This window comes from Halichoeres trimaculatus, unplaced genomic scaffold (assembly GCF_033239565.1).
Source record: "Halichoeres trimaculatus isolate MK-OKI-2021-1 unplaced genomic scaffold, fHalTri1.1 fHalTri1_scaffold_9, whole genome shotgun sequence".
NCBI lineage: Eukaryota > Metazoa > Chordata > Actinopteri > Labriformes > Labridae > Halichoeres > Halichoeres trimaculatus.
This window is the reverse complement of record NW_027437188.1, coordinates 29,972,200-29,997,526: the sequence shown is the minus strand read 5'-3', so window position 1 is coordinate 29,997,526 and position 25,327 is coordinate 29,972,200. Positions and strand designations below refer to the sequence as shown.

Below are 25,327 nucleotides of genomic sequence, written 5' to 3'. Positions count from 1 at the left end.
ACATCTAAAAGCTAACCTGTATGGCCATGTGTATAAAGAGGTATCTACATGTATTTGATTGAAAACCACCCTGAAGAAATATTATCACAGAGGACTCCTTCCTGGTCACATATTGGAGTCATATATTCTCCACTCCTCCTCCTGTCAGGCTTTACTGAATATTCCACCGGTGTCTGACCATCAGTCTCACTAAAAGCACAGCAAGGCTCTGGCAGTCAGCTCTAATCTCATTAATCTTCTCCCACTGTAGAGCAGGACCTGTGGGTGGGGCCGGAAATGGATGAAATGAAGCAGAAGAGGAGGAAAGAGGTAAGAAACGAGCGCTTCACCCAGGTTGAAGAAGCAGAAACCTCATTGTTCACACAAACTCCACATCAGAAGCTGTATGCGTGTGATTCTGACACAAAACTACCAACACAACGGGAGGATACTCATGATAAACATCACCACTTAGAATAAATATCAAATATCTTCAGACATTAGGTATCTGTATTACAGATCAACATTAAATGCCAAACAGCTCCATCAAATCTATCTTCAGACACTTCTCAGAAATCCTCAATAAAACCTCACAGACTGTTTTCACAGACAGACCTTGCTGCTCCAGAGCGAATCCAAATATATTGAAAAAGTCACAACAATCAGATTTTAATGCGGGCGCTGGCTTTGTGAACAAAGTAACGCTGACAACAAAAGCCTGCTGCTGCAGGTGTCCTTTGTGCAAAGCGGACAAATCGCACTTTGTAGTTTCCGTCTGAAGTCTGCAACAGCGTTTCCTTTATAGTGGAGATCAACAGGTTTGTGTGTATTAGTCTGGATGACGACTGCAATGAGAATGAAAGCTAGATCCTGTTAACATGATATTTCTAAGTTCATTTTAATGAAAGAACACAGGTTTGTCCTTTTATTGGCTCTTTTGTCTCCCCTTTTCTTCTCTTATGTTTATATATGTATGTCAAACCAGCAAAAGTGGTGATAGAATTTATTTATAAAAAGGTTACTAAAAATCTAACGCTCCTGAATCAGAGCTTCTAAGGAAGAACAACCAAGAGGGAATGAGAATTTATAGCTGAAGTGATTTAAACTTCAGACTTTGATTTCATGGAGCTCTGACGCTGCCTACCTTGAGACAGAAGTGCTGGGTGGTGATGCTGAAAACATCCATGCACAGCGACGCCTTCTTTAACTGAGCCTGCAGACTCTGCAGCTGCAGCTCCTGATGCTCACAGCGTTCCCGGAGCTGCTGGATCAGAGCCCGGTCCAGCTCCTGGTTCCTTTCAGTCTGGACGGGTCCACAAACTGCTGCTGTCCTTCCTCGGGCTATAAATGCAAAGAGGAGAATGACATAAGCTGGAGTGCCTTAACTCTAACCAGAAAAGAAAACATTTGTGATAAATAAGCATAACAATAACAAACAACGGATGAAAATCAGTCATTAAAGATGCTATGAGGAATATCTCTTAATTGAACTGTCTCGCCACCTTGTGGCCTGGAGTGTCTGCACACTGTCGTGAATTACTTTTACTGATTTGTTTAGGAATTAAATGGAGATTTGATCAAAACAAATTTTCTTTTTTCAAGATAACTTTTTACTGGATACAACGTGCCAAGTTAAGGTATTTATCAGAACAGTTATGTAGCTCTGCGGTTTGAAACGTGATATCAAGAGAACGTAGTAGCAGCCGGGTATATGTAGTGACATCAGCACTCTCCCTTTCGCTTTCTTCTGCTCTTCTGTTTTTTTTCCTGTCTGACAGTTAGACTCCTGGTCACAAAAGTAGTCATAGAAATCGTTTTCAGCAGAGAAGAACACAGATCTCTCTTCCATCACTAAACTTCGTCAGCCGGCGTGATATTGTCATAGAGACCTCAAACCAATCTGGTCCTGCTTGATCTAGTCAAGAAGCTAAGAAGTAGCGATTTAAAATAACCCGTAACCAGCAATATTGGTGATGATAATCTCATTTTAAAGTGTGGATAACAATCAGGCATATATCTAGAAGGGAGAATTTTTCAAGATCACTTTCAAACTCTTCACAGACCCTTTAAAGAAAAACTCTATTATTGGCTGATTTGAGGTCGTAGGGTTCTATCATTTCATGAAAAGTTTTATATTTTTCAATTTAGATTTCTGGTGAGAAGATCCTTTCAAACATAACAGCTTCTTTTCAATATAAATGTCAAAATACAAATGAATTTGTCACTGAAAACATAGTTCTTTTCATCCCTCACAGCTGATAAACACTGTGGGTATTTTAAGCACCTGCTCTTCTCTCATTGTTCACACTCACACCAACTAATGAGCTGATTGGCTGCACTTCAGTGGGTTACCTCCTCCAGCTTATTGTCTCTCAAGTCTTCTCTCTGCTCAACCAATCAGCATCCTTTCCTCCCACTGTGAATAAAAATGTTTCATGTTTTTTTTATCACCTGAGTGGTAAGTCTGCTGCTGTCCTGTCTGTCTGCTCGCCTCTGTGGAAAGGGACAAAGTGCTGACTTGTTCAGGTAATCTGACCCAGCAGGATTTCTACCAAAGGAGCCATCCTAGCAATACAGCTACTGTAGCTTGTTGCTATGGCAACAGCAGGCTGTCATGGGTGTTGTAATAAAGCAAGGAGGGAGGAAGGAGGCGAATAGAGTCTCTGTAAGATTTAAAGCTACAGCACAGACAGGACATGTTGCACCACAGAGTGCTGTTTACAGCCTTTTGTTCTGCTCCAGGAAAACAAAAACAAACACACAGCACCAGATCTACACTGCAGAAGGACACAGTACGCTCTAACACATACACAAACGGCACAAAGAGTGTGTGTTATGATCTGAAAGACGCACCAGGGGACTGTGGTTTGGGTGACACTACCGCAAATCTCTTGGGAGACGGCTTTGGTGGTAAAACTGCCTCTACGTCCTTCTGCATCTCTTTTCTGGAAGCTAGAGAGGAAAGAAAAATGCCATTTATACATCAAAATAAAGATTAAAACATAATCTAAGATTCTTACTCCTATTTGGGATTTAAACTTGTATAGCCTGCTTCCAAAGAGGAGAATAGTATTTCTGCCTCCTTTTCCAGTTAGTAAGCTGCTTGTATCTTTAAAGAGTACTTGTGCTCAGAAGTTATCTTAAATGTAGAGGGTTTCCTTTGAACTGCAAAAGCCTTAAGACAGATTATTTCATTGTTAATAATTCAAAAATAACACAAGTGAAGGGTTATTTTTTTCTTTAATTACCCCCTCCTTTGATAGTTTAGGTGCACTGGGGCTTTGAGACCTCATTTAACAAAGTTTTGATTGGACGTTTTCTTCTAATAAAGATTTTTCTTGTAATTTAGTTACTTTCAAGTGAGCTTTAAGGCCTAAATGTTAAAATGAAACAACCCCTGAAGGCAAAATCAATCTGTGGCCACTAGCAGGAGCTGCTGCTTCACTTGAGCAATCAGATTCTCCTGCAGGAAGCTGGTACTGACTCTGGCTCTCACTGTGATTTACCCTGAGACCACTGGGTGGTGCTCATGCTCCACACTCACTGTAAAGATTCCAGCACAAGCTACAAGGTTAAAAAACACACTCTCACAACAAAGAGCACTGTATCAGCACAGAGGGAATCTATATATGGGTTTTTATCACTGCTGTGATGCAATCAGATGCAACAGTTAGGATTCAGTACAACAGGACTTAGCATTTAGGTTATTTTTCTTCCTCCTGAAACTGGAAATAGATACAAATAGATAAATCACAATGTTTATTACTGACCACATTTTTTCCACCTTAATTATTTAATTTCTTTAACTATTTAATCTTTCTACTCGTCAGTTGCTGCTGTTAACACAACAACTTCCCTGTGTGGGATCAATAAAGTAATACTAATCTAATCTAATCTAATCTAATCTAATCTAATCTAATCTAATCTAATCTAATCTAATCTAATCTATTCTGTTCTATTCTATTCTAAAAATTCTCATTTTAAAAGTGTTCCAAATATATATGAAAAAAAAAGTAAATAAATAAATAAATAAATAAATAAATATATATATATATATATATATATATATATATATATATATATATATATATATATATATATATATATATATATATATATATATATATATATATATATATATATTTTTTTTTTTTTTTTTTTTTTTTTTTTTTTGCAGCAAGTCAAGTATTTGCTATGGGGTTAAAAAGTATTATTTTTTTGCTATTTTTTGCAGAACTTTGTAATGTGTCCTTTTCAAAAAAAAAAAAGAAAACAAAAATCCGGTCTAATCTATGAATAAAGTCAGATGTGCCAGAAAAACAAACACTGTCCTTCAAGTGTGGACAAAAAAAATCCAATGAAAAGCTTTTTGAATTAGAACGTGCATTGAGAAAAAGCACATCTGCACATTCAGAAAGCCTTCATTACCACTAATTAATGAATGCATTAATTAATGAATGCATGAATTTAATATTTATTTGTACAGATTATCTTGTAAAACTTGGGGTCTCGTTTTCAGGACAGACTTGAAGACACATATAAAAAAACTGTCAAACAGGAGTGCCAGAATTTCCACTTGAATAGGCCTACCTTATTTTTTACTGATGAAGAAAAGAAACAACATGTGAGCTGAGACCTGTGCTCATAAACATCTTGATCTGATGAAGCAGTAAATTCAAAGACACTTCCCAGAACCCCCTGCTAACTGCTAGCACATGCCAACACCTCCAATCCCACGTGAAATCATGTGACTGCCTCATAAAATAACCTTGAACTGGGACATGATTTTCCTCCACATACATATTTCATACAGTATGTATGAGCAGAGCTTATATATTGGTACAGGGACGTACTGAGCGGGGAGCAGCGCTGTGGCGGCAGACTGCGGCGCTGCAAGCTGGGGGCGTTGGGAGGCTGGGTGCGGCTTTGAGTGGCTTCAGTAGGGGGCGCTGTGGCTCTGTGGAGAGGCGTGTCATCGCTGCCGCTGCTGGGATCTGGGGAGGAGGAGGAGGAGGAGTGCCAAAAGTCATAAAAACAGAATGTGAAGCTTTGAAAGGTTAAACTTTTCAGAGACATGATTTAAACTTTCTGACTCTCAAATCTTGCACCAGTGACATTTTTGGAAGGTCTCTAAACCTTTTGCCTGATGCATTCTGGGACATGTCCAAGACTCTTTTTGACACTTGACAGAAATAATAGAAACAGAAGTCGTAAATTAAATGATTATTACTTTGAGAATTGGTCATAAAAATATTTGGAATAGGCATCTAGTGTCATTGCATAAAAACAAGTCAGCCTGTGTACATTTTTCTCCTGTTAATGCATCAAAGCTCAAAAGTAGTTTACAAAACCAGAGAGACTAAATCAAACTGTGAAAAATCAAAGTATATATCTTTAATGAGAAGATGTTGTGTCATTTTTGTTCCTCCAGTATCAAATATCAGGAGGTTTACTTTCTTTCCTCCGGGAGTAGTTCTCTCTAAACTGTCAACATTCACCAAGACCTGAAAAAAACAGAATGATGCAAACATCTTAATTATTCATAACAGATGTTATTTTGCTGCTAGCTTTCTGAGGATATGAAAGTCTTTTATTCACAGACAACACAAGCAGAGGCTGTAGCAATAAGTCATCACAGCAAACATCTTCAATAAGGATGAAGGGCATGGAGATGTCACAGTCAGGGGTAACCTAGATTGTTGTCTTGTTTTCAGGATTTTGCCTCTGAGTTCTTCCACTTTACAGACCATTGAGGAGTTCAGTTTCCTCTGTTAGTGCACAAGTGAAGGATTGCAAACCAGAAAGCTTCAATTACTTATCATGAAATATTCAGCTCCTCGATCAATAACAACGCTGACGGAAGGAAACGCAGCACTCCAAAAGAGGAGAGGAAGGCAGTTTTGTGTCCTTGTAGAGTCGTATCACTCTGATGACGGGATAACATAGTGAGAGGATGGTGCACAGAGTTTAAATTAGGGTGTGAAAGATTAACTAGAAGAGATGAGATGATAATATTAGCGCACAAAGCAACAGAAACCCTGATTAGGAGAACGCGCAGGATATTTTTGCTCAGGAAGCCCAGGGCTGCTTTGAAACCTCCGCTGGGATCCCAGAGACTCTCCTCTCTGCGACAGAGTCTGAATCCACCTGGGAGAGTCAGCAGAAGCTCTTTTTTTTCCAAGGGCATCTCTAAATGAGGCTGAGCCAGGAAGCTGATTGGCCGAGGCGAGGAGGCTGGAGGCTGACTCACTGTCCTAAACGCTTCATTCTCGCCTGCATGCAGAGAACAAATCCCACCTCGTGCTGCTGCAAGCTTCCTGTGATCAGAGCTGCAGCAGCAAGAAAAGACGACTCCACTCTGCTGATGATGATTAATGTAGGAGGCGGGAGAAACACAGGCATGATGTCTATTCTTAAGCATCAGCTGAATGTCCCCTCACATCTTCTATTTTTACACGATCTGAATCACAAATGACTTTTCGCAAGCCAATCACATGGCAGCAATTCAATGCATTTAGGCATGCTGATATGGTCAAGACTATCTGCTGTAGTCCAAAGTGAGCATCAGAATGGGGAAGAAAGGAGATTGAAGTAACTTTAAACGTGGTACGGTTGTTGGTGCCGGGCTGGTCAGAGTATTCCAGAAGCTGCTGATCTGGGATTTTCACGCACAACCATCTCTAGGATTTACAGAGAATGGTCCCAAAAAGAGAAAATATCCAGTGAGCGGCAGTTCTGTGGGCCAAAATGCCTTGTTGATGCCAGAGGTCAGAGGAGAATGGACAGACTGGTTCCAGCTGATAGAAAGGCAACAGTAACTCAAATAACCACTGGTTACAACCGAGGTCTGCAGAAGAGCATCTCTGAACGCACAACACGTCCAACCTTGAGGCAGATGGGCTACAGCAGCAGAAGACCACACCGGGTGACCCTCCTGTCAGCTAAGAACAGGAAACTGAGGCTACAATTCACACAGCAACACCAAAACTGGACAATAGAAGTTTGGAAAAACGTTGCCTGGTCTGATGAGTCTGGATTTCTGCTCCACATTCGGATGGTAGGGTCAGAATTTGGAGTCAACAACATGAAAGCATGGATCCATCCTGCCTTGTATCAACGGTTCAGGCTGCTGCTGCTGGTGTAATGGTGTGGGGGATATTTTCTTGGCTCACTTTGGGCCCTTAGTACCAATTGAGCCTGGTTTAAAGTCCACAGCCTACCTGAGTATTGTTGCTGACCATGTCCATCCCTTTATGAGCACAGTGTACCCATCTTCTGATGGCTACTTCCAGCAGGATAACGCTCCATGTCATAAAGCTGGAATCATCTCAGACTGGTTTCTTCAACATGACAATGAGTTCCCTGTACTCAAATGTCCTCCACAGTCCCCAGATCTCAATCCAATAGAGCACCTTTGGGATGTGGTGGAACGGGAGATTCTCATCATGGATGTTCAGCCGACAAATCTGCAGCAACTGTGTGATGCTATCATGTCAATATGGACCAAACTCTCTGAGGAAGGTTTCCAGGACTTTGGTCTTTGAATGAAGTGTACCTAATAAAGGGGCCAGTTAGTGTATTCTCATAAGCTCTTGTAAAGCAGCAGGATACAGAGCAAAAGAAATGCACTGCAGTTTGCCACCTCACAGTGTGATTAAGGAATCCTCTTTAGGAGAATAAAACGACAGACTGGTACCCGTAGCCAGAGGGTCGTGTAATGAGCTTTGAAGAAAAAAGTGTCAGGTGGTTTATTTTCCTGCAGGACATGATAGGAACAGGGCTCAACCACAAGAAAAGAGGCTTAATATTCACTTCATGCCACAGAGATTTGTGCTGCTTCAACTGCTGCAGAGTCTCACTAGGAACTGGTTATGCCCAACATATACTCACACCTCTAAGATAGAATCAGCGGTTTCTTCGAAGACAGCGTCTACATTTGGAAAATGTCCTGAGTGTTTTTCTGGTGTGCATTGCTGCTGAATGTGGCTACAGTCGAGGCGTACGGTGGCATACTAATAGAACATCTCTGTCTGAGCCAACAGCCTGAAGGGAAACACTGCTGTGCAAGCTGCCAGTCATATATAAGCTGTCTGAGCCACTCCAAAGCCTTTTACTTTCCAGTAGACACTCATCTCTTCAATACCGCATCTAACTTTTCTATCTCAGTAGAGTAAATTGAACAGTCTGAACGGCGGCTTCGTAAAGACTTCTCAAAAGACAAGAGGAGCCACACTTACAGATCTGCAGATCCTCATCCTGAGCTGTGGTTGTTTTCTCCAGAATCAGAGTTAAAAATGGAACAAAATAACCCAGCAAAGTGTACATCTGAGCCTTCAAGGAGGAACACCAAGGCAGCAGGAGAAATCATTATCTGGCTCGGCTGTAGTGAAAGTTTGAGGAGGGAGAGCCAGGCGAGGAGGAGGAGGAGGAGGAGGAGGCTGGTCAGAGGTGTCGGGGTAAAAAATGGCTTCACAGTTTATCCCATCATGCCACACTCTGGGCCTCACACACTGCAGCCGCCGGCTCCACTTTTTATTTCAGGGATTATAAATAGAGAGGAGAGACTGCTGCTGACATGTGAGGCACTTATGGTGGTTTAGACTGAAGGGGGGCAACCTGCAGGGGACAACAGCTGTTTGGCTGACAATTTAGGGAAGTGTCGGTAAATAGAAAACAGTCAGTCTGGGGGGGAAGTGTGAACTGTGCTCTCAGATGTGCAATTTTCATCCTTTGATTTTTTTTGTCTTTTTATTTTTATTTTTTTTTCTTTTTACTTTGTTAGTTTGTACAGAAGAAGATAAGATTTCTGTGAATAAGTAAGAATTCAAGGATTCAAGTCAAATTTCTAAGATGTAAGTCAGAATTATTTTTTTTTCAGAATTCTAGAATAAAAGTCGAAATCCTGAGATTAAAGTCAGAAATCTGAAATGAAAGTCAGAATTGCATTTTTTTTTACACAGTTCAATAGTAAAAGTCAGACTCCTGAGATTAAAGTCAGATTTCTGAAACTAAAGTCAGAATTGTGATTTTTTTCTTCTCTGAATTAAAGAATCAAAGTCAGAATTCTGAGATTAAAGTCAAAATACTAAAATTTAAGTCAGAATTCAGAGATTAAGGTCAGAATTGTGATTTTTGGTCACAAGTTTTGCACTAAAGTCAGAATTCTGAGATAAACGTCAGAATTCTATATTTTTTTCTATAGAATTCAGAGATTTAAGTTGGAATTGGTTTTTTTTTTAGAATTATAGGAAAAAAAGTCAGAATTCTGAGATAAATGTCAGATTTCCCTTTTTCAATAGAATTCTGAGATTAAAGTAAAAATTCTAAGATTAAAGTCAGAATTTCATCTTTTTTTCCCTCAGAATTCTAGAATAAAAGTCAGAATCCTGAGATTAAAGTCATAATTTTTAGATCAAAGTCAGAAATCTGAGATTGAAGTCAGATCCTGAGATTAAAGTCAAAATTCTGAGAATAAAGTCAGAATCCTGAGATTTAAGTCAGAATTCAGAGATTAAAGTCAGATTCATGATTTTTGGTCACAAGTTTTGCATAAAAGTCCAAATTCTAAGATAAATGTCAGAATTTTATCTCTTTTCCCTAGAGTTCAAAGATTCAAGTCGGAATTGTGATTTTTTATAGAATTATAGGAAAAAAGTCAGAATTCTGAGATAAATGTAAGATTTTTTTCTCTCTTTTTTTTTTTATCAGGAGTCAGACATTAAAGTCAAAATTCTGAGATTAAAGTCAAATTTCTAAGATTAAAATCAGAATGTCGTCTTTTTTGTCTTAGAATTCTAGAATAAAACTCAGAATCCTGAGATTAAAGTCAGAATTGTGTTGTTTTTTTCCTTCACCAGAGTTTGAGAGTAAAAGTCAGTTTCCTGAGATTAAAGTTAAAATCCTAAGATCAAAGTCAGATTTCTGAAACTACAATCAGAATTGTGATTTTTTCTTCTCCGAGTTATAGGACTAAAGTCAGAATTCTGAGATTAAAGTCAGAATTCTAAAATTTAAGTCAGAATTCTAAAATTTAAGTCAGAAATCTGAATTTTTTGTTACCAGTCTAGGATAAAAGTCAGAATTCTTTGGTTTTTATTATAATTTGGAGATTTAAGTCAGAATTACAACTGAATCTCAGAATTCAGACTTTTTTCTGAAAAAATAGTAATATTAAAAAATTTGGACTTGGCCCTAATCCTCTTCTGTAAATCTGTGTTTTGGCTTTGAGCTCCCAAAATATTGAGGATTAATTCAGGAGAGCAAATAAGATAAAGAGATGAATGATTAATCTCTGTTACAAGTTTGTCTTATTTGTCAGATATTTGTTAGTTTGAGTCAGCACAAAGAACAAATGATTCCTCTTTATCAATGACAGCTACTCTTCTGCTTCTGACTCATGTCTGATTTCTTCCTTTCACTCAGAGATAATCAGCCCAACTTTCTAAAGAGTCACCGCTCTTAACAAAAGCAGCAGGGAGTCCCTGAGAGGTGGCGTTGGACAGAGCGATCTGATCTCATCCTGATGAAGTGAAGCAGGAGTGTAACAGCAGGAGGGAGGACAGACTTACAGATTTCTTCATCAAAGCTGCCGTGGAGCAGCAGCTTTCAGCGCCTACTTGTGATAAAGGAGTGCAAATTGCGAGGAAGTGAGCGCCTGTTTCTATGGTAACTGAAGCAGCCAGGACTGCTGTTACACTAATGAGGAGATGAAGATAAAAAAAAAAAAAAACACTTTATGTCAGATGTGGAAATTCTTCTAATCCGACATATAGAGCTCTGCTTGTCTGATACTTCTTAAGCTGAGTAACTCTCTAACTTTTATTCATGTGAATGTGTGCAGACTGAAGGACTCACACTGAGCAGGTCTGCAGGGATCGCTGTGGGTGCTGTCGTTTGATTGGTTACTGGACACAGACGAGACACTGGAGGTGCGGACAAAGCCAAAGGTGGCCAGACGGGCGGCTGGCAGGGCGGAGAAACCTGGGGGACGCAGTCCAGACTGGCCTGGTTTGAGCAGGAGACTCTTAGTGGTCTCTGCTGACCTCTTCGGCTCTGCTGTGAGACGGACGGAAAAACATGTAGCAGGTGAATCTTATGCTTCACTGTTCACAGACCGCAGGAGAGAGCTCTGATTGGTAGATATCACACATGGTCTATTCATTCATTTATTCAGGGTTAATGAACACGTCCTGAAAATTAAAATGAGAAAAACCCTGAAATGATGATCAACTCTGATATACAAAGATTCATGGGGAGGGAACATGAAATAAGAGCATTACAAATAACGTAACATCCAGACTGCTGGGATCTGCAGGAGTCACATCTGCTCCGATGAGTAAAACACAGATTCATGTCACTGTCACTGAGCTCATGCTGCTATCAAGATGACAAACATATGACAACCATCACTCAGAGAACACATTTCCGTTAATAAGACGACACCATGTGTTGACTGGCTTACAAAGAGGAGGGGGGTGGAAAAGTGAAGTGCAAAGTTCCAGGATGTGTGAGTTACAGTTCAGTCAAATGATTTGCATTTCAAAGAGTTCAGAAAGTCGAGCCTCATCCATAAACATGACAGGAGAGATAAGACTCATCATTCAGTGATGATAACATGAAGTCAGGATTTGCATGGAAAAGTAAAGTATGGAGGGACTTTAGAAGACTTTCAGGCCCCATTTACACGACAACGTTTCATGCAAAAAAAACGTGAAAACGCAGTGAAAAAAAATCTGCATACACTGAAACACAGAGGGACTGAAAACATTGTAGTAAGCATGCCAGGCCTGTAGTTGTCGCTATAACTGTCTTGTCCAGAAGCAGCTTTTGGTAGATCTCCACTGAAGTAGAGTTGGGCCCATCTTCTGGGTGGTGTCTGAAATCACTCATTCCCTCCTTTCTTTTCACTATATAGTGAGTTAGATGCATTACAAGGTCCAGTGAATGCACCAGCGGCTAATGTCTGTGTTGTTTGTTTCTCTGCTCAAAGTTACGGGACACCATCGTCCCAAAGTTTAACAGAGAGCTAAGTGTTATTCTCTGACAGTTTTTAATGTTGTTTCATGTTATCAGTAATCACACGATCAGCCATTTCTTCTGTTTTAACCACAATGCATTATGGTATATATTGCTCACATGGTAAGCATCGTTAATACACTTCGCAAACTTTTGAAAACAGCCTCCAGAGTGGCTTTTTCTGTAACACTGCAGCAACCACTCCAGTAGAAAATCTCTTTTTAGACTTAAAACAAGCCAAATTCCCCTGTCTAGTCCAGAAAAATGCCTTGTTTCAAGTTTTTTAAAGACCAAAATGAGGTCTGAATTGCTTGAAACGAGTAAAAAAAATCTGCCGATGGAACAAGCGAGAAGTTACTTGTATTAAGACATTATGCTAGTTTCAAACAAATTTTCTAGTGAATTTTTCTTGTTCCTTTGTCAGATTTTTTTCTTAAATAGACCAATATGGATTTTTTGGGGCCGATACGGATACTGATTATTAGTAGGCAAGGAGGCCGATAACTAATATTTGAAGCTGATATTCATTTGCGGTCAAAGTGAAAATATTGGCGTAAAAACTTTTGAACAATACAAACTGCATTCAAATGCCTTAAAACATATGTTCATTAAACAGCTTCTAGGCTTAGCAGCATATTTTATAAAGTTAACTGAAAACTTAAAAAAATAAATAGTTTAAATTTTCTACAGTAAATAAAGTTTTCAAAAATTTCTATGTAACTGCAATAAAACTGGACAGAATTGAGTTTGTGCTTCCTTTTACAGGCATGAAATGCAGCTGAATTAATTTTCTGTTTATTTTTGTATGACTGATTTTAAATGACCATCCAGGGCTTCCATAGTGCAGATAGGAAGAAATTCTGTGCAGAGAAGCATCAGAGTCAAAACAACAGAGTTTTGTGGGTTTCAGAATGGGTTTTATATCAGCTGTCGGATTAAAAAAACACAGATGCCGATATGCCCCAAAATGCCATATATCGGCCTTGATAATTGGCCCGGCCAATAATCGGTCTATCCCTAATTTTTTTTATTGTTTCAAGTAATTCAGATCTCATTTTGGTCTTTAAACAACTTGAAAGAAGACATTTTTCTGGACTAGTCAGGTGAATTTGGCTTGTTTTAAGTCTAAAAAGACATTTTCTACTAAAAATAAGACAGAAACACTCGATAAGATTTCCATTTCTTGCAGTGGCAGCGTTTCCACTGAAAATGCTGGCTTACTGTTTACATAACAATGGTTGCTGCAGTGTTACAAGAAAACCCACTCTGGAGACTGTTTTTAAAAGTTTGTTTGCATGTAAACACAAGGCCGAAACGCAACAGGCCCCTCAGAAAACTCCCTCTGCATTGAGAACAGTAGAGTTTGCATGTAAACACAAGGCCGAAACGCAACAGGCCCCTCAGAAAACTCCCTCTGCATTGAGAACAGTAGAGTTCCTTCATGTAAATAAAGGGTATGAAACTGCGCAAAAATAGGAAGCATCATACTCAATTTCTGCAGCTATTCTCTACCAACCGGTATCTTTATAAGCGTTGTCTTTGTAGTTTTTATGTCTTTTGACATGAAGAACTGGGTGCTGGGACACAAACACAATCAATGTTGAATGTTTAAGCATGTGACTTGTCAGCAATGAGCATTATGATTGGTCAGATGTATTCTTGTCGTAAGCGAAACTTTGAAAAAATCAACCTTGGCCCCAAAAAAATAAAAGCTGCAATTTCGCTCATGTTAGAAAATTGCTGGTGTGAGAGCTTGCATTTAAAAATAGTAGGTTTGAAAAAAAAAAAAAATCTGTGAAATATTAGTGGGGAAAATATGCATCTTGTGTGCACAAGACTATTTTCTTCTTTTAATTCTTTAATTCTTTTTCTTTTAATTCTTTCAGCTTTAGGTCGAGATCATTCCACAGGTTAACTGTCTCACCTGCATGGTCTTGGTGTCCCTGGCCGGACGCTCCGGCTGCCTGGGTAGAATGACTTGGAGCCGCTGCTGACCTTTGACCCGTCTGCTGAACTCTTGTCTTGGCTGCAGGCTGCCTGGTGACAGCTCCTAACCCCAGCTGTGGCCTTAGAGCCCTGGGAGAGCGGTATGCACTGCATCCTTCTTGAGAAACATGCTGGTGTGGGATAAAAAGTATTATTTCACTCCAAAGTCTGAAAGATAACCCTGCTAAGTGACATCAAATCAGAAAGTGGGACTGAAAAAACAAAGAAGACATCACATCCAATGCCCTTGCCTCACCTCTTGGATGTATTTCTCAGGTGAGTCCTCGTGGAAACTGTTTGACTTCCCGCTCTGCCTCTGAGCGACAGAGCCGCTCGGAGGTTTCATTCCACTTGCAGCCATGCCCGGAGCATAGAGCCCCGTCTTCTGCATCTCCTGTCGATATTTATCAAACAGCAGGTTGGAGGAACACAGCACCTGTGTGGATTTAAGCTGAGGACCAGGCTTGAGATCTCTCTGAGCTTGTTGGCTGGAGTAGGCGGAGAGTCTGAGTGAGGAGGCTTCGTCTGGTTTTGTTTGAGGATTCTTTCGGACGTAGGTGATGATTTTTGGTCGTACATTTTTAGGCTTCTGTGGAGGAGACAACCTCTTGGGTTCAGGCTCTTTCTGCTGAGCGGTGACAGGTTTTGGGATGCCGCTGTTCAAACTCGTCTTGACCGCTGGTTTGACCGTTTGACTGAACCCTCTGTGAGGGGAGTCGCTGCGGTCACAGCTCAGCGCCCTGACGCCTTGAACCTTCGCTGGTGAAGCAGGCGGTCGTCTCTTTGGGGAGCAGGAGGCGTTTCTAGGGGAGGATGGAGTTGCTGGTCGACTGGGGCTTCCCCACGGCTTCCTCCTCTCCAGACTTGAAGAGCCGGAGGTGACAGTGTTCTCAAAGGAGCCCTGCTTCTTTAAAGAGTTATCAAAGGAGAGCTGCTTCTTGAAGGAGTTCTCAAACGATGGCTGCTTCTTAAAACTCCCAACAAAGGAGTTTTGTTTTTTCAGCGAGGAATCAAATGATCCTTGTTTCTTTATGGCTTTGGGTTCCATGGATGACTGCGTACCCTTGGTGCCTGTTCTGGGCGGGCTGTAACTCACATCAGGGGCCTCATCAGCTTGTGTGCTTTTATCCATTTTTATGTTGCTTTCCTCCTGTGATATCGTCACGGTGGGTGAACTCTTGTGCTCAGTGCTCCTCTTTTGATCACCGTCTGGCTCTGAAATGGTATTCCCTGCTTTATTTCTCTGGTTATTGTTCTTCCTGCTCTCATCAAGGATGTCTTTACAAGGAGCGTTTCTGTTGCGAACTTGTGCCACCTCCTCTGAGTGAACAGTCGAATTTAAATTCATGTCCACATCTTTCCTGTGTTTTGTGCTTTTTCCGGAGTAGCGTGACGGATGATCCACCTTGCTTCTCTCTGAGACTGTGTTGCAAGTCTGTGAAACCAGAGTCAGGTCCTCTGAGATGGTTGAATAAGGACCAGAGGCGTTGTGCCAGGAGTCTGTAGTTTGGGTCCTGCCTGCGGTGTCCATGGCTGTATCCATGTTTGAAATGGTGGACAGACAGGTCACAAAGACGTCTGCTTCCGAGCTCCTTGATGCCTCTCTGCTCTCAGAAACATGAGAGACACTGTTTTCCTGCTCACTGGGACTGTGTAGAACAGACGAGCTCCTCTCCTCCCTGCTCTTCTTATCTGCTGCCTGTTCTTCTCTGGCTTTGTTGCACAACAGAGACTGTTCTTGCAGCTCTCTCCGCTCTGCCAGACCCACAAAGTCCTCCCCATCCCTGACCAGGTAGGCCTCCAGCTCCTGACACTCCAGCATCTCAAACTCAGCCAGCTCAGGGTCATCACATTGCGAGTCTGTACCCCAGATGATGACTTTATCCTGCTCTGTAGTTTCAGTCATCAGCCCTGACAGTGAGCCCGTGTCACCTGTCCTCCCTCCATCCTCCGTCCTGATTTCATTAGCGTTGGCGTCCCCATCAGCCAGCACGCCCCCCTGCTGGTTATTATTCCTTACCTCCCCCTCACCAAAGGGCTCTCCCCGATCACACATTTTGGGAAAAGCTCTGAGTTTACAGCACCCTCAAGAGCAGTTTTGAAATTAATCATCCGTGGCATCCATCACAGGGACGTCTGAGAGCCCATCAAAGAGTGGAAGCCACACAGCAGGAGGCTGGAATTGATTTTCACATGTCGTTCCACAACGGCTTTCATCCCAAATATTAGAGATTGATCTTCATGACATCCAGGATTTCCTGTTAAAAAAAACAAACAATAATAATCATGACATAAACAAAGTGAAAGATGAGCGGAATATACATGTTAGTGCTATTTCAAGGGATAAGATTAAAAATTTAATTCTGCTGCAGGAATTAATATGTTTTTATTTCATCTACTAAATAAGAAATATGTTATTCATTAGCTCAATTTCTCATTTCGAGGCCCCAAGTGGACTATTTTCAGCACCGATTTAGAAGACTCCCTGTAAAAAGAAACATTATTTTGTGAAGGATTTAAAAAGATTTAACACCTTTGAAAGCTCTTCATAACTTCATGTGTAGAAATTATCATTTACTCAAATTCAGCGTTTAATGAGGGATGTAAAACTCTATAGAGTATATCTTAACATCATGAACAGTGTAACACATGTTTTGTCCACAGGCGACCGGTCAGAATGTCTGATCCAGTTTCAGTGACAATCGATGAGTGAACTGTAAACAAAACCTTGAGCTGAGGATGCAAAAGTCAGAGCCAATACTGATGAACAATTCATCTGAGAGCTGATGATGCATTATCAACCTTTCAGATGAAAACTAAAGACTTGTGACACGTGCCGTTCTGGGGAAATATATCCACATTTTTACGGCAGGATCAAGCTGTGGATTTCATAAGATTGTTTTTCATTATGTTTTTAAGACTGATTTATTCACCTGACATTTTGACCCCAAAATATTTCTTATCCTACATTCTGAACTTATTTTTGCACTGACTGCTGCCTTTCCTGCTCAATTTCATAATTCTAATTTAGGCTTGCGTCCTTTCCAGTGTTTTTTGAACCCTTGATCTCCACAAGGAACAACTGTAAGAGTTGTTTAATTTCCTGCAGAACGTACAGAGCTTTATAGAAGTAGTCTATGCATAGGCTAAATGTGGTTTAGTGAAGCATTACTAAATATACTTTGGTTTTGTTTAAGCACTTTATAAAAAATGTAAATGTTCATATTAGTGATTTTTTTAAAATTTGTTTCAGGGCCATAGCTACGGTGTAAGCATAGACTGTATAATAAATAGACATAGTCTCCCTGACGTCACCCATCTGTTTCTGGAACAGAAGCTGTTTTCCAACCACCTACTACATACTATATGTAAATGTGGTAGGCACTGCATACTGCCCACTGCTTACTGAATTTGCATGTAGTATGTAGTATTACTGTTCTGTTGGGTCTTTTTTTGTAGTATACTAATCTGGTTTTCAGTTTCAGAGAATGGAGCTAACCCTATTGCCTGTATTATAAACTTACAACACAAACTTTGGATAGATTTGGCATTTAAGTTTTTTTGTTAATCATATCATTTTAGAATCCTCATATTTGATTTATATCATTTTTTTTAAATAAATACAGCTGATGGAAAAATCACTTCTATATAATCAAAGTATGGTTTAAAAAGGGTAATTAGTGGTTGATATGGGCTTTAATGAATTTTTCGAAGTAAATGTCTCTTTTATAACTAGGAGTAACAAGTTTCACTTGAGTTTCTTCCGCATCACTTCACTTCAATCTTGCGGACTGTCTAACATCAGTGTTGTTGTATTGTAGTTGTAATGCCAAATTGTTCCAGTAGATGGCAGTAATTCGTGGGAAGCAGTATACCAGGCATTTTTTGCATATTTTGCAAGTTTTCGCATACTGACTATCACATACTGAATTTAAGTCAAAATAGTAGCCATTACTTATGTAGTAGGCGGTTTGGAAAACAGCCAAAGTACTACGGCAAAACAGTTGGCACAGCCATATTTGAAATGAGGCAGGCTTTGAGTCTCCACACTGACAGCTATAGGGCCCCCATCAGTCATGTGAGCTCTGCTGTGCCTCTGATTGGGTGAACTTACACATATCTTCTGAACTGCTGTTGTATCAGGCTGTCATCGTGTTTATTTTTTCTGAAAAACCTTCCTTTTTCGGCTTGGTTTGTGTGACTTCTCAAGCCAGCCTCAAGGAGACACTTGAGAAACAGCAGATTTTAGCACTTCCACATTGTCTCATATTTTTGGACCGGAGGTTGTTGCTTAGTTGTATGATGGAAGCTAGGGGCTGTACATGGCCCTCGGCCCTGAATTTGGACATATCTGATGTAGAGATTGTTCAACAGGTGACAAAACAACAGATAGAAAACAGAAACACATATACACTGACATCACTGGATTTCATGTTAAACCATCAGTTTGTCTTAAATGAGGACTATGTATCTTGTTTTCTAATGAGATCATCTTGTCCAACTGAGCACGACAGGAAAATACCATAACAGGCTTTTACCAAGAGGGTATGAGGGGATGGGAAGGCAGCAACAAGAGTCCATTAACCTCTGACTTAAAACAGAAGTTCCACTTACGTCTGACCATTCCTATAAACTCCACAGCATTATTTTAACTGGAGGTTACTTAGTGCATCAAATGACTGACTGTCCTCCAGCATCACTAATCGAGCCTCTTAAGGTCGAGTGAGCATCATCTTCTAGGAGAGGTCTACAGCCAAAAAGTATGGTTGTATTTCCACAGCTGTCTCTGACTGTGTGTGTGGTTAGCACAGAGAGAAGGATTGTGATTTGAAATGTCATGTTGTGCCTTTTGGGGGCAGCTTATTTTGTGGAGTCTTTTGCCTCTTCATGTCGCCTTTAAATTGTTTACATTCTCAGATGCTGTCAAAACAGGGTTTTTAATATTCTGCAGCGATGCAATGCTCTTTAATCCCTGACATTTCTCTCTGTAGCAGCCTTTGCTACCTCCTCTATTCACTGCTGAATTGCTCCTGTTTGTATGTTAAATAACAAACCTTGAACATAAAGTCAGACAGGTGGAAGATAAGGCTGTTTTCTGCGACATTAGCCTCCAATGGGTTCACAGCTCTGGTGCTTGTACATGAGAACTGAAGTGACAGGATTGGAATAGAGTTATTCTAGCTCCAAAATAAGTGATCTCTAAAAGAAGTCATGAGACACTACCTAATTATCAAACTACCATGGCTCCAAGTGTGGAAAAATCACCAATGGGACAGACATGTGCCTCTGAGAGTGCTGAAGAGGACTTTTCAACCATTAAAATGTTTTTTTTTCTGTGGTTCAGGCTCTGAGTCTGGCTGCTCATGAAATATTTAAGGAGCTGTATTTAAAGTTTGCTGTAAAAACCCAGAGATCATTAGAAGCCATTAAGAGGGTTCACTCCTTCTGATATTTACAGTTAATGATTTTTCCAACGCGTCATTTGAGGAAACCAGTGGTGCTCTATCGAAGATGTTTGTCATGACTTTATTAAAACGCATATGAGATTCTGCAACTGACCTATTTCCTGTGCAGTGTCATACAAACAAGTCTCCACACCTCTGCCATCAGCAGCCCTGACTCTCAGGTATACACTCACCGGCCACTTTATTAGACACACCTGTCCAACTGCTCGTTAACGCAAATTTCTAATCAGCCAATCACATGGCAGCAACTCAATGCATTTAGGCATGTAGACATGATCGAGACGATCTGCTGCAGTTCAAATCAAGCATCAGAATGTGGAAGAAAGGTGATTTAAGTGACTTTGTACATGGTTGTTGGTACCAGACGGGCTGGTCAGAGTATTCCAGAAACTTCTGATCTACTGGGATTTTCACACACAACCATCTCTAGGGTTTACAGAGAATGGTCCCAAAAAGAGAAAAAATTCAGTGAGCTGCAGTTCTGTGGGTGAAAATGCCTTGTTGATGCCAGAGGTCAGAGGAGAATGGACAGACCGGTTGGAGCTGATAGAAAAGCAACAGTAACTCAAATAACAACTGGTTACAACCAAGGTCTGCAGAAGAGCATCTCTGAACGCACAACACGTCCAACCTTGAGGCAGATGGGCTACAGCAGCAGAAGACCACACCGGGTGACCCTCCTGTCAGCTAAGAACAGGAAACTGAGGCTACAATTCACACAGGCTCACCAAAACTGGGCAATAGAAGATTGGAAAAACGTTGCCTGATCTGATGAGTCTGGATTTCTGCTCCACGTTCAGATGGTCGGGTCGGAATTTGGCATCAACAACATGAAAGCATGGATCCATCCTGCCTTGTATCAATGGTTCAGGCTGCTGCTGGTGCTGTAATGGTGTGGGGGATATTTTCTTGGCTCACTTTGGGCCCCTTAGTACCAACTGAGCATGGTTTAAAGTCCACAGTCTACCTGAGTATTGTTGCTGACCATGTCAATCCCTTTATGAGCACAGTGTACCCATCTTCTGATGGATACTTCCAGCAGGATAACGCTCCATGTCATAAAGCTGGAATCATCTCAGACTGGTTTCTTCAACATGACAATGAGTTCCCTGTACTCAAATGGCCTCCACAGTCCCCAGATCTCAATCCAATAGAGCACCTTTGGGATGTGGTGGAACGGGAGATTCTCATCATGGATGTTCAGCTGATAAATCTGCAGCAACTGTGTGATGCTATCATGTCAATATGGACCAAACTCTCTGAGGAATGTTTCCAGTGCCTTGTTGAATCTATGCCACCAAGGATTAAGACAGTTCTGAAAGCAAAATGGGGTCCAACCTGGTACTAGCAAGGTGTACCTTATGAAGTGGCTGGTGAGTGAACATTTTTCTCAAGAACAAACTAATGTAGTCACTTTGCATAGTTATGATTTTTTTCTCACTCAAGTTAGATGTTTAGAGTTTCAGTCACCTTAAAGGCGTCATAAGGACTGGAAAGCAGAAAAATAATTTGTTTTATTCAAGGTTAATCCCGTGTTTGTCCTTGTTAGACTCCTCAGCAGCTTAGCATAAACCCTGACTGACTGCTGCTCCACCTCATCTCTTTGCTCCTCATTCAGATCCTCATAATTCACTTACACAGCAGGAAACATCAGCTCATTTCCCTCTTATTGAAATTGAACTGTTCCAAGCATGCTGTGAAGAAAACTTGAGTATTTCTGGAAGCACAAAGGCACAAACTTCTCTTCAATCCTTTTCCATAAGTATCCTCAAGGAGAAATGTAAAGAGCATGCACAGACAGAAGTGTGTGTATGAAACACAGACTTTCACACGACACTAAATGCTGCCTCAGCAGCTGCACTGCAGAACACAGAGCAGTGAATCACATCCACCTGCCTTTCTATTTCTCAGTGCTGTAACTGTAACTGTACAGGCAAGAACTCAGCCGGTTACACTAAAAAGTGATGACAAAGCTCCTTCAGGTATCATGTTTCCTGACAGGATGTAAAAGTGCATGAATGAAGTCTTGTTTTTAGACAGAAGCTGTAATCTGGTAACAGGATGGGTTCTGCAGCAGCCATGATTGCTTCTGTGCTCCTTAAATTGATTTCTAACTGCAGATCGATGCGGTGCAGACCAGCAGCTGCACATCAAATATCACTCCTAAGAAGAGTGGTGACAAGATGGTGAGTCACTGGTTTACAAGTTTAAAACGAGCTGTTTTTGTTGTACTCCAAAAGAAAGGAGGAAGAAATAGGGCTGCACGATATGGCCTAAAACAAGTATCTCGATATTTTTTAGCTATATCCCGATGCACGATATATATCTCAATATTCTGATTTCTCCTTTTAGCCACTAAATAAACTGTACGTTTAACCATTTGATGCATAAAATGCAACAAATTCAAGCAGATACTTTAGTTGGATTTTTAAGATTTGCATTCAAACCCTAACCCTCCATCTGACGAAATATGGAAGCTACTTTTTTCCTTCCTTTCCTGATGTAAAAACGCACATTCACAGGACAGTTTTGTTGGTGTGTGGGGGAGTGAGCTACTTGCTGTGGCAGAAGCACCAGCAGAAAGTAAAGGAAGTGAAACTCAAAAGAGAATTGCATACCCACATCTTGAAACTAGAGCCCGACCTATTAATCGGGCCGATTATGGCTGTCATCGATTAATCAACATCGACCAAAGTGTAGCTGATTATAAAATTTTTGCTCCACAGAGATTCTGTCACTCCTGCTCCTGTGTATGTGTGTTGGGCTGCACACTGCCCGAGTGCCTGCCCCCTCCGTCCACCATTATCTAATGTAAGACTATAGAACGGCGTTTTAACATCGTGTTAGTTGCTTTTTTGTGAGATAAACAGAGATAAATGCTACTGTTAATTCACATGTCCACCAATATCTAATGTAAGACTATAATACGCCGTTTTGACATTGTGTAAGTTGCTTATTGTGTGTTTCCTTTTTTTCTTTTTTTTTTATACTTACTGTGTTTAAAGTTTGACGTCTTTATTTATTATTGTGTTTACGGCTTTTTCTTATTTCTCATTGGCTAACACTACAGTTCTTATGTTGACAGTTTTATAATTTAAGTTCCTTGTTTTAATTTAATAGTGCTCTGTCTCCATCTTGAATTATATGGATATTATAATGATTTGTGATTATATACAGTATATCCAGATATATCAGCGTATATAAGGGATATCGGCCGATATATTGGATATCGGCTTTTTTCTGCCCCCAGTATCGGTATCAGCATCGGCCCCAAAAATCCCATATTGGTCGGGCTCTACTTGACACATTTACATGACAACTTGTACTCAATGGTCACAATATAGTGATTTCATATACCTCACACTGCAAAAACTAAAATCTTATCAGGTGTTTTTGTCTTATTCTAAGTAAAAAAATTGCCTTGTTATACTTGATTTTTGCTTGTAACTAGAAAAAAAATTCTGGCAATGGAAAAAGAAAAATTTGCTTGAAACTAGATTCATGTCTTAATACAAGCAAATTTTTCTTGTTCCATTGGCAGATTTTTTTTTTTTTTTTTTTTTTACTTGTTACAAGCATTATAAACCTCATTTTTGTCTTTAAACAACTTGAAACAAGACAGTTTTTGGACTGGTCAGCTGAACGTGGCTCATATAAAGTCTAAAAAGACATTTTTTCGTGAAAATAAGACAAGATTTAAATCACAAGATTTAATTTTTTCCAATATAAAGTATACTTGAATGAAATATTGAGGAGTAAAAAAGAACTGGGGGCAGATATCCTATCCAAAGTTAAACTTATGATGATACCAGAATCCCCCAAATGCTCCTTTGCTCGCTTCAAGGAGTTTAAATATTTACTGACATCTTCTCCCCTCTACCTGCCCTACTTAAAGTTCCGTTCTTGCTGAGACTTTTAATATTTTCTGCCTCACGGCCCTCCTCAGTGGATTAAATTAAAGCATAACAGAGATAATTAAAAAATTTAATTTATCTCAACCTCTTTCTTTTCAAAACTCATGAGAGCTGAGAGTGCAGGGAAGGAGCAGGATGTTACTGACTGTGGTGCTCTGAGCGTCCAAAGGTTTATTCTCCACCTCCTTTACACACACGCTACACACACATGTACAGTTGACTTTACTGTACTTGCAGGCTGTCAGTGTCCTGTCACTTCCCTTTTCTCCTTCCTCCTAATTTACGTCCCCTGCTTGTTGTCCTCTCGAGGTCCTCCTGCTGCTGCAACAGCTGATAATGCTCCACACCGCCATGGAGGAGGGAGATTGAGGAAATTTATGTTCTCCCTAACAACATGCTTCCCCGAGCATGTTTCCCATCCCCCCATCATTCTGTAACTCACCCCGCCACCGCCACCTGCCTCCTGATATGCAGCGTGATGGCGAGACCTTCAACACGGCCTGTTATGAAATCTGTGCATCATTGCAGGAGTACTCATGCATGTGTGAGCTCAGATAACCTGTTTTTCTGCATGAAACTGAGGCTCCATCAGGTTAAAGAGTCAAAGATCTGAGGCATAGATCAAGGCCTCCTTTTGGTCACCAGCTGCTTCACTTGCTGCTTAAACTGGAATTCTCATAAAATATTGAGGCTGAGTGAAAATGGAGGCATCAGTCCCCCTCAATTTTCATGCTCCAGCGGCTCTGACTTCTTTGTGTAAGCGACCAAAGCTCAATATGGATGTCATTTTGTTGCACAAGGAAATTGGAAAGGCAGCAAATGTGTGTGCCTCTGTTGCCTGCAAGTGAAGGGGCATGAATGACATCATGCAAAGTAGTTTGAAACCATAAGTGTTGCTTTTTTTTAAGTGGATACACAAATGTGAAAACTATACTTTTGGGTTAAATCTGCACCAAGGTTTTCCTGACTGAGGCCCTAAGTTGCCTTCTTTACCTGACTGGATCTTTTACATAATGCTGAGGATAACAGGTGACTAATACACAGGCAGAAATCCCAAACTTGACCAGGAGTGATGATTATTCATTCAGCATATGATGCCTTGTTCCTGTTCCTCATTTCATGGTGCCTAAAAATAAAGTGCATCCACACACACACATCCCCAAACAAGAAAAAAAAAAGAGGCTCTCAGGACACACCGAAAACTATCTAACCAATGCATTATGTAGCTCTAAACACCACACATACACTCATAGGTGAGCACACCTTTCATAGGTAGGCCACCTGTGTTTTTCCCCTAGCTTGGCTTCATTTTTCAGCAGCATTAGATCATGCACTTCTGGAAACATTTCGCCAGATGCTAAAAATTTAACATCAGCAGCAACAACAGGATGATCCGCAGTCTGTCAGCAGATGCAGCAGAGTCAATAAATCCAATTATCACCGCCGCTGATATCAGATTAAGAGACACAGAGATTCTGAAAGCAGCCATTCCCCGGAGTGTGACGGTGCCTCTTACCTTTCAGACGGAGGTAATCCTCGGCTCGGTGCTGAGGAGGAGAAGGAGGTGCAGGGGACACATCCAGGTTAGCTTTGAGGAAGAGGAGAGAGTCTGCAGCATCGCTGGAAAACAGGGAGGAGAGGGACGAGAGGAGAGGAGACCCTACGCCCATGTCGACGTGGACTCAGGACGCCCCCTGCGGGCGAAACGTGGCATTTATTTCACCTGAGTGGACGGGTCAGAGCAGGAGAGGTTAAAATAAAACAAAAACACATCGGCACTGAGACAGACAAGATGTTTTTCTGCCTAATAACTCTTATGATTTCATAAAAAGATGTATTTCTTTTTTTCTCTATTGTTTAAACTCCATTTTTAATATTTTGAAACACTTATACAACAGATAACTTGAGACAGACAGGGGTCTTAATGAATAAGTTACAGGGTTTTTTTTCATTCCATATCATACCATA

General features: G+C 40.6%; 1 protein-coding gene across 3 annotated transcripts in view; it reads right to left on the bottom strand.

Annotated features, from left to right (window-relative positions):
• The window catches only part of mtus2b (microtubule associated tumor suppressor candidate 2b), a 36,983-nt gene extending 11,986 nt beyond the window's left edge, over nucleotides 1-24,997 (bottom strand). For 2 of the 3 annotated variants that reach the window (XM_074678987.1, XM_074678988.1), the window contains exons 1-7: nucleotides 24,876-24,997; nucleotides 14,237-16,238; nucleotides 13,919-14,111; nucleotides 10,834-11,034; nucleotides 4,833-4,973; nucleotides 2,833-2,931; nucleotides 1,124-1,320 (exon numbers count right to left, since the gene is read on the bottom strand). In XM_074678987.1, the coding sequence (XP_074535088.1) occupies nucleotides 1,124-1,320; nucleotides 2,833-2,931; nucleotides 4,833-4,973; nucleotides 10,834-11,034; nucleotides 13,919-14,111; nucleotides 14,237-16,036 (2,631 nt within the window). In that variant the 5' untranslated portion in view covers nucleotides 16,037-16,238; nucleotides 24,876-24,997. The remainder of the gene's footprint in view (nucleotides 1-1,123; nucleotides 1,321-2,832; nucleotides 2,932-4,832; nucleotides 4,974-10,833; nucleotides 11,035-13,918; nucleotides 14,112-14,236; nucleotides 16,239-24,875) is intronic. The other variant, XM_074678990.1, reaches the window with a different exon arrangement.
• Between the last annotated feature and the right edge of the window lie 330 nt (nucleotides 24,998-25,327).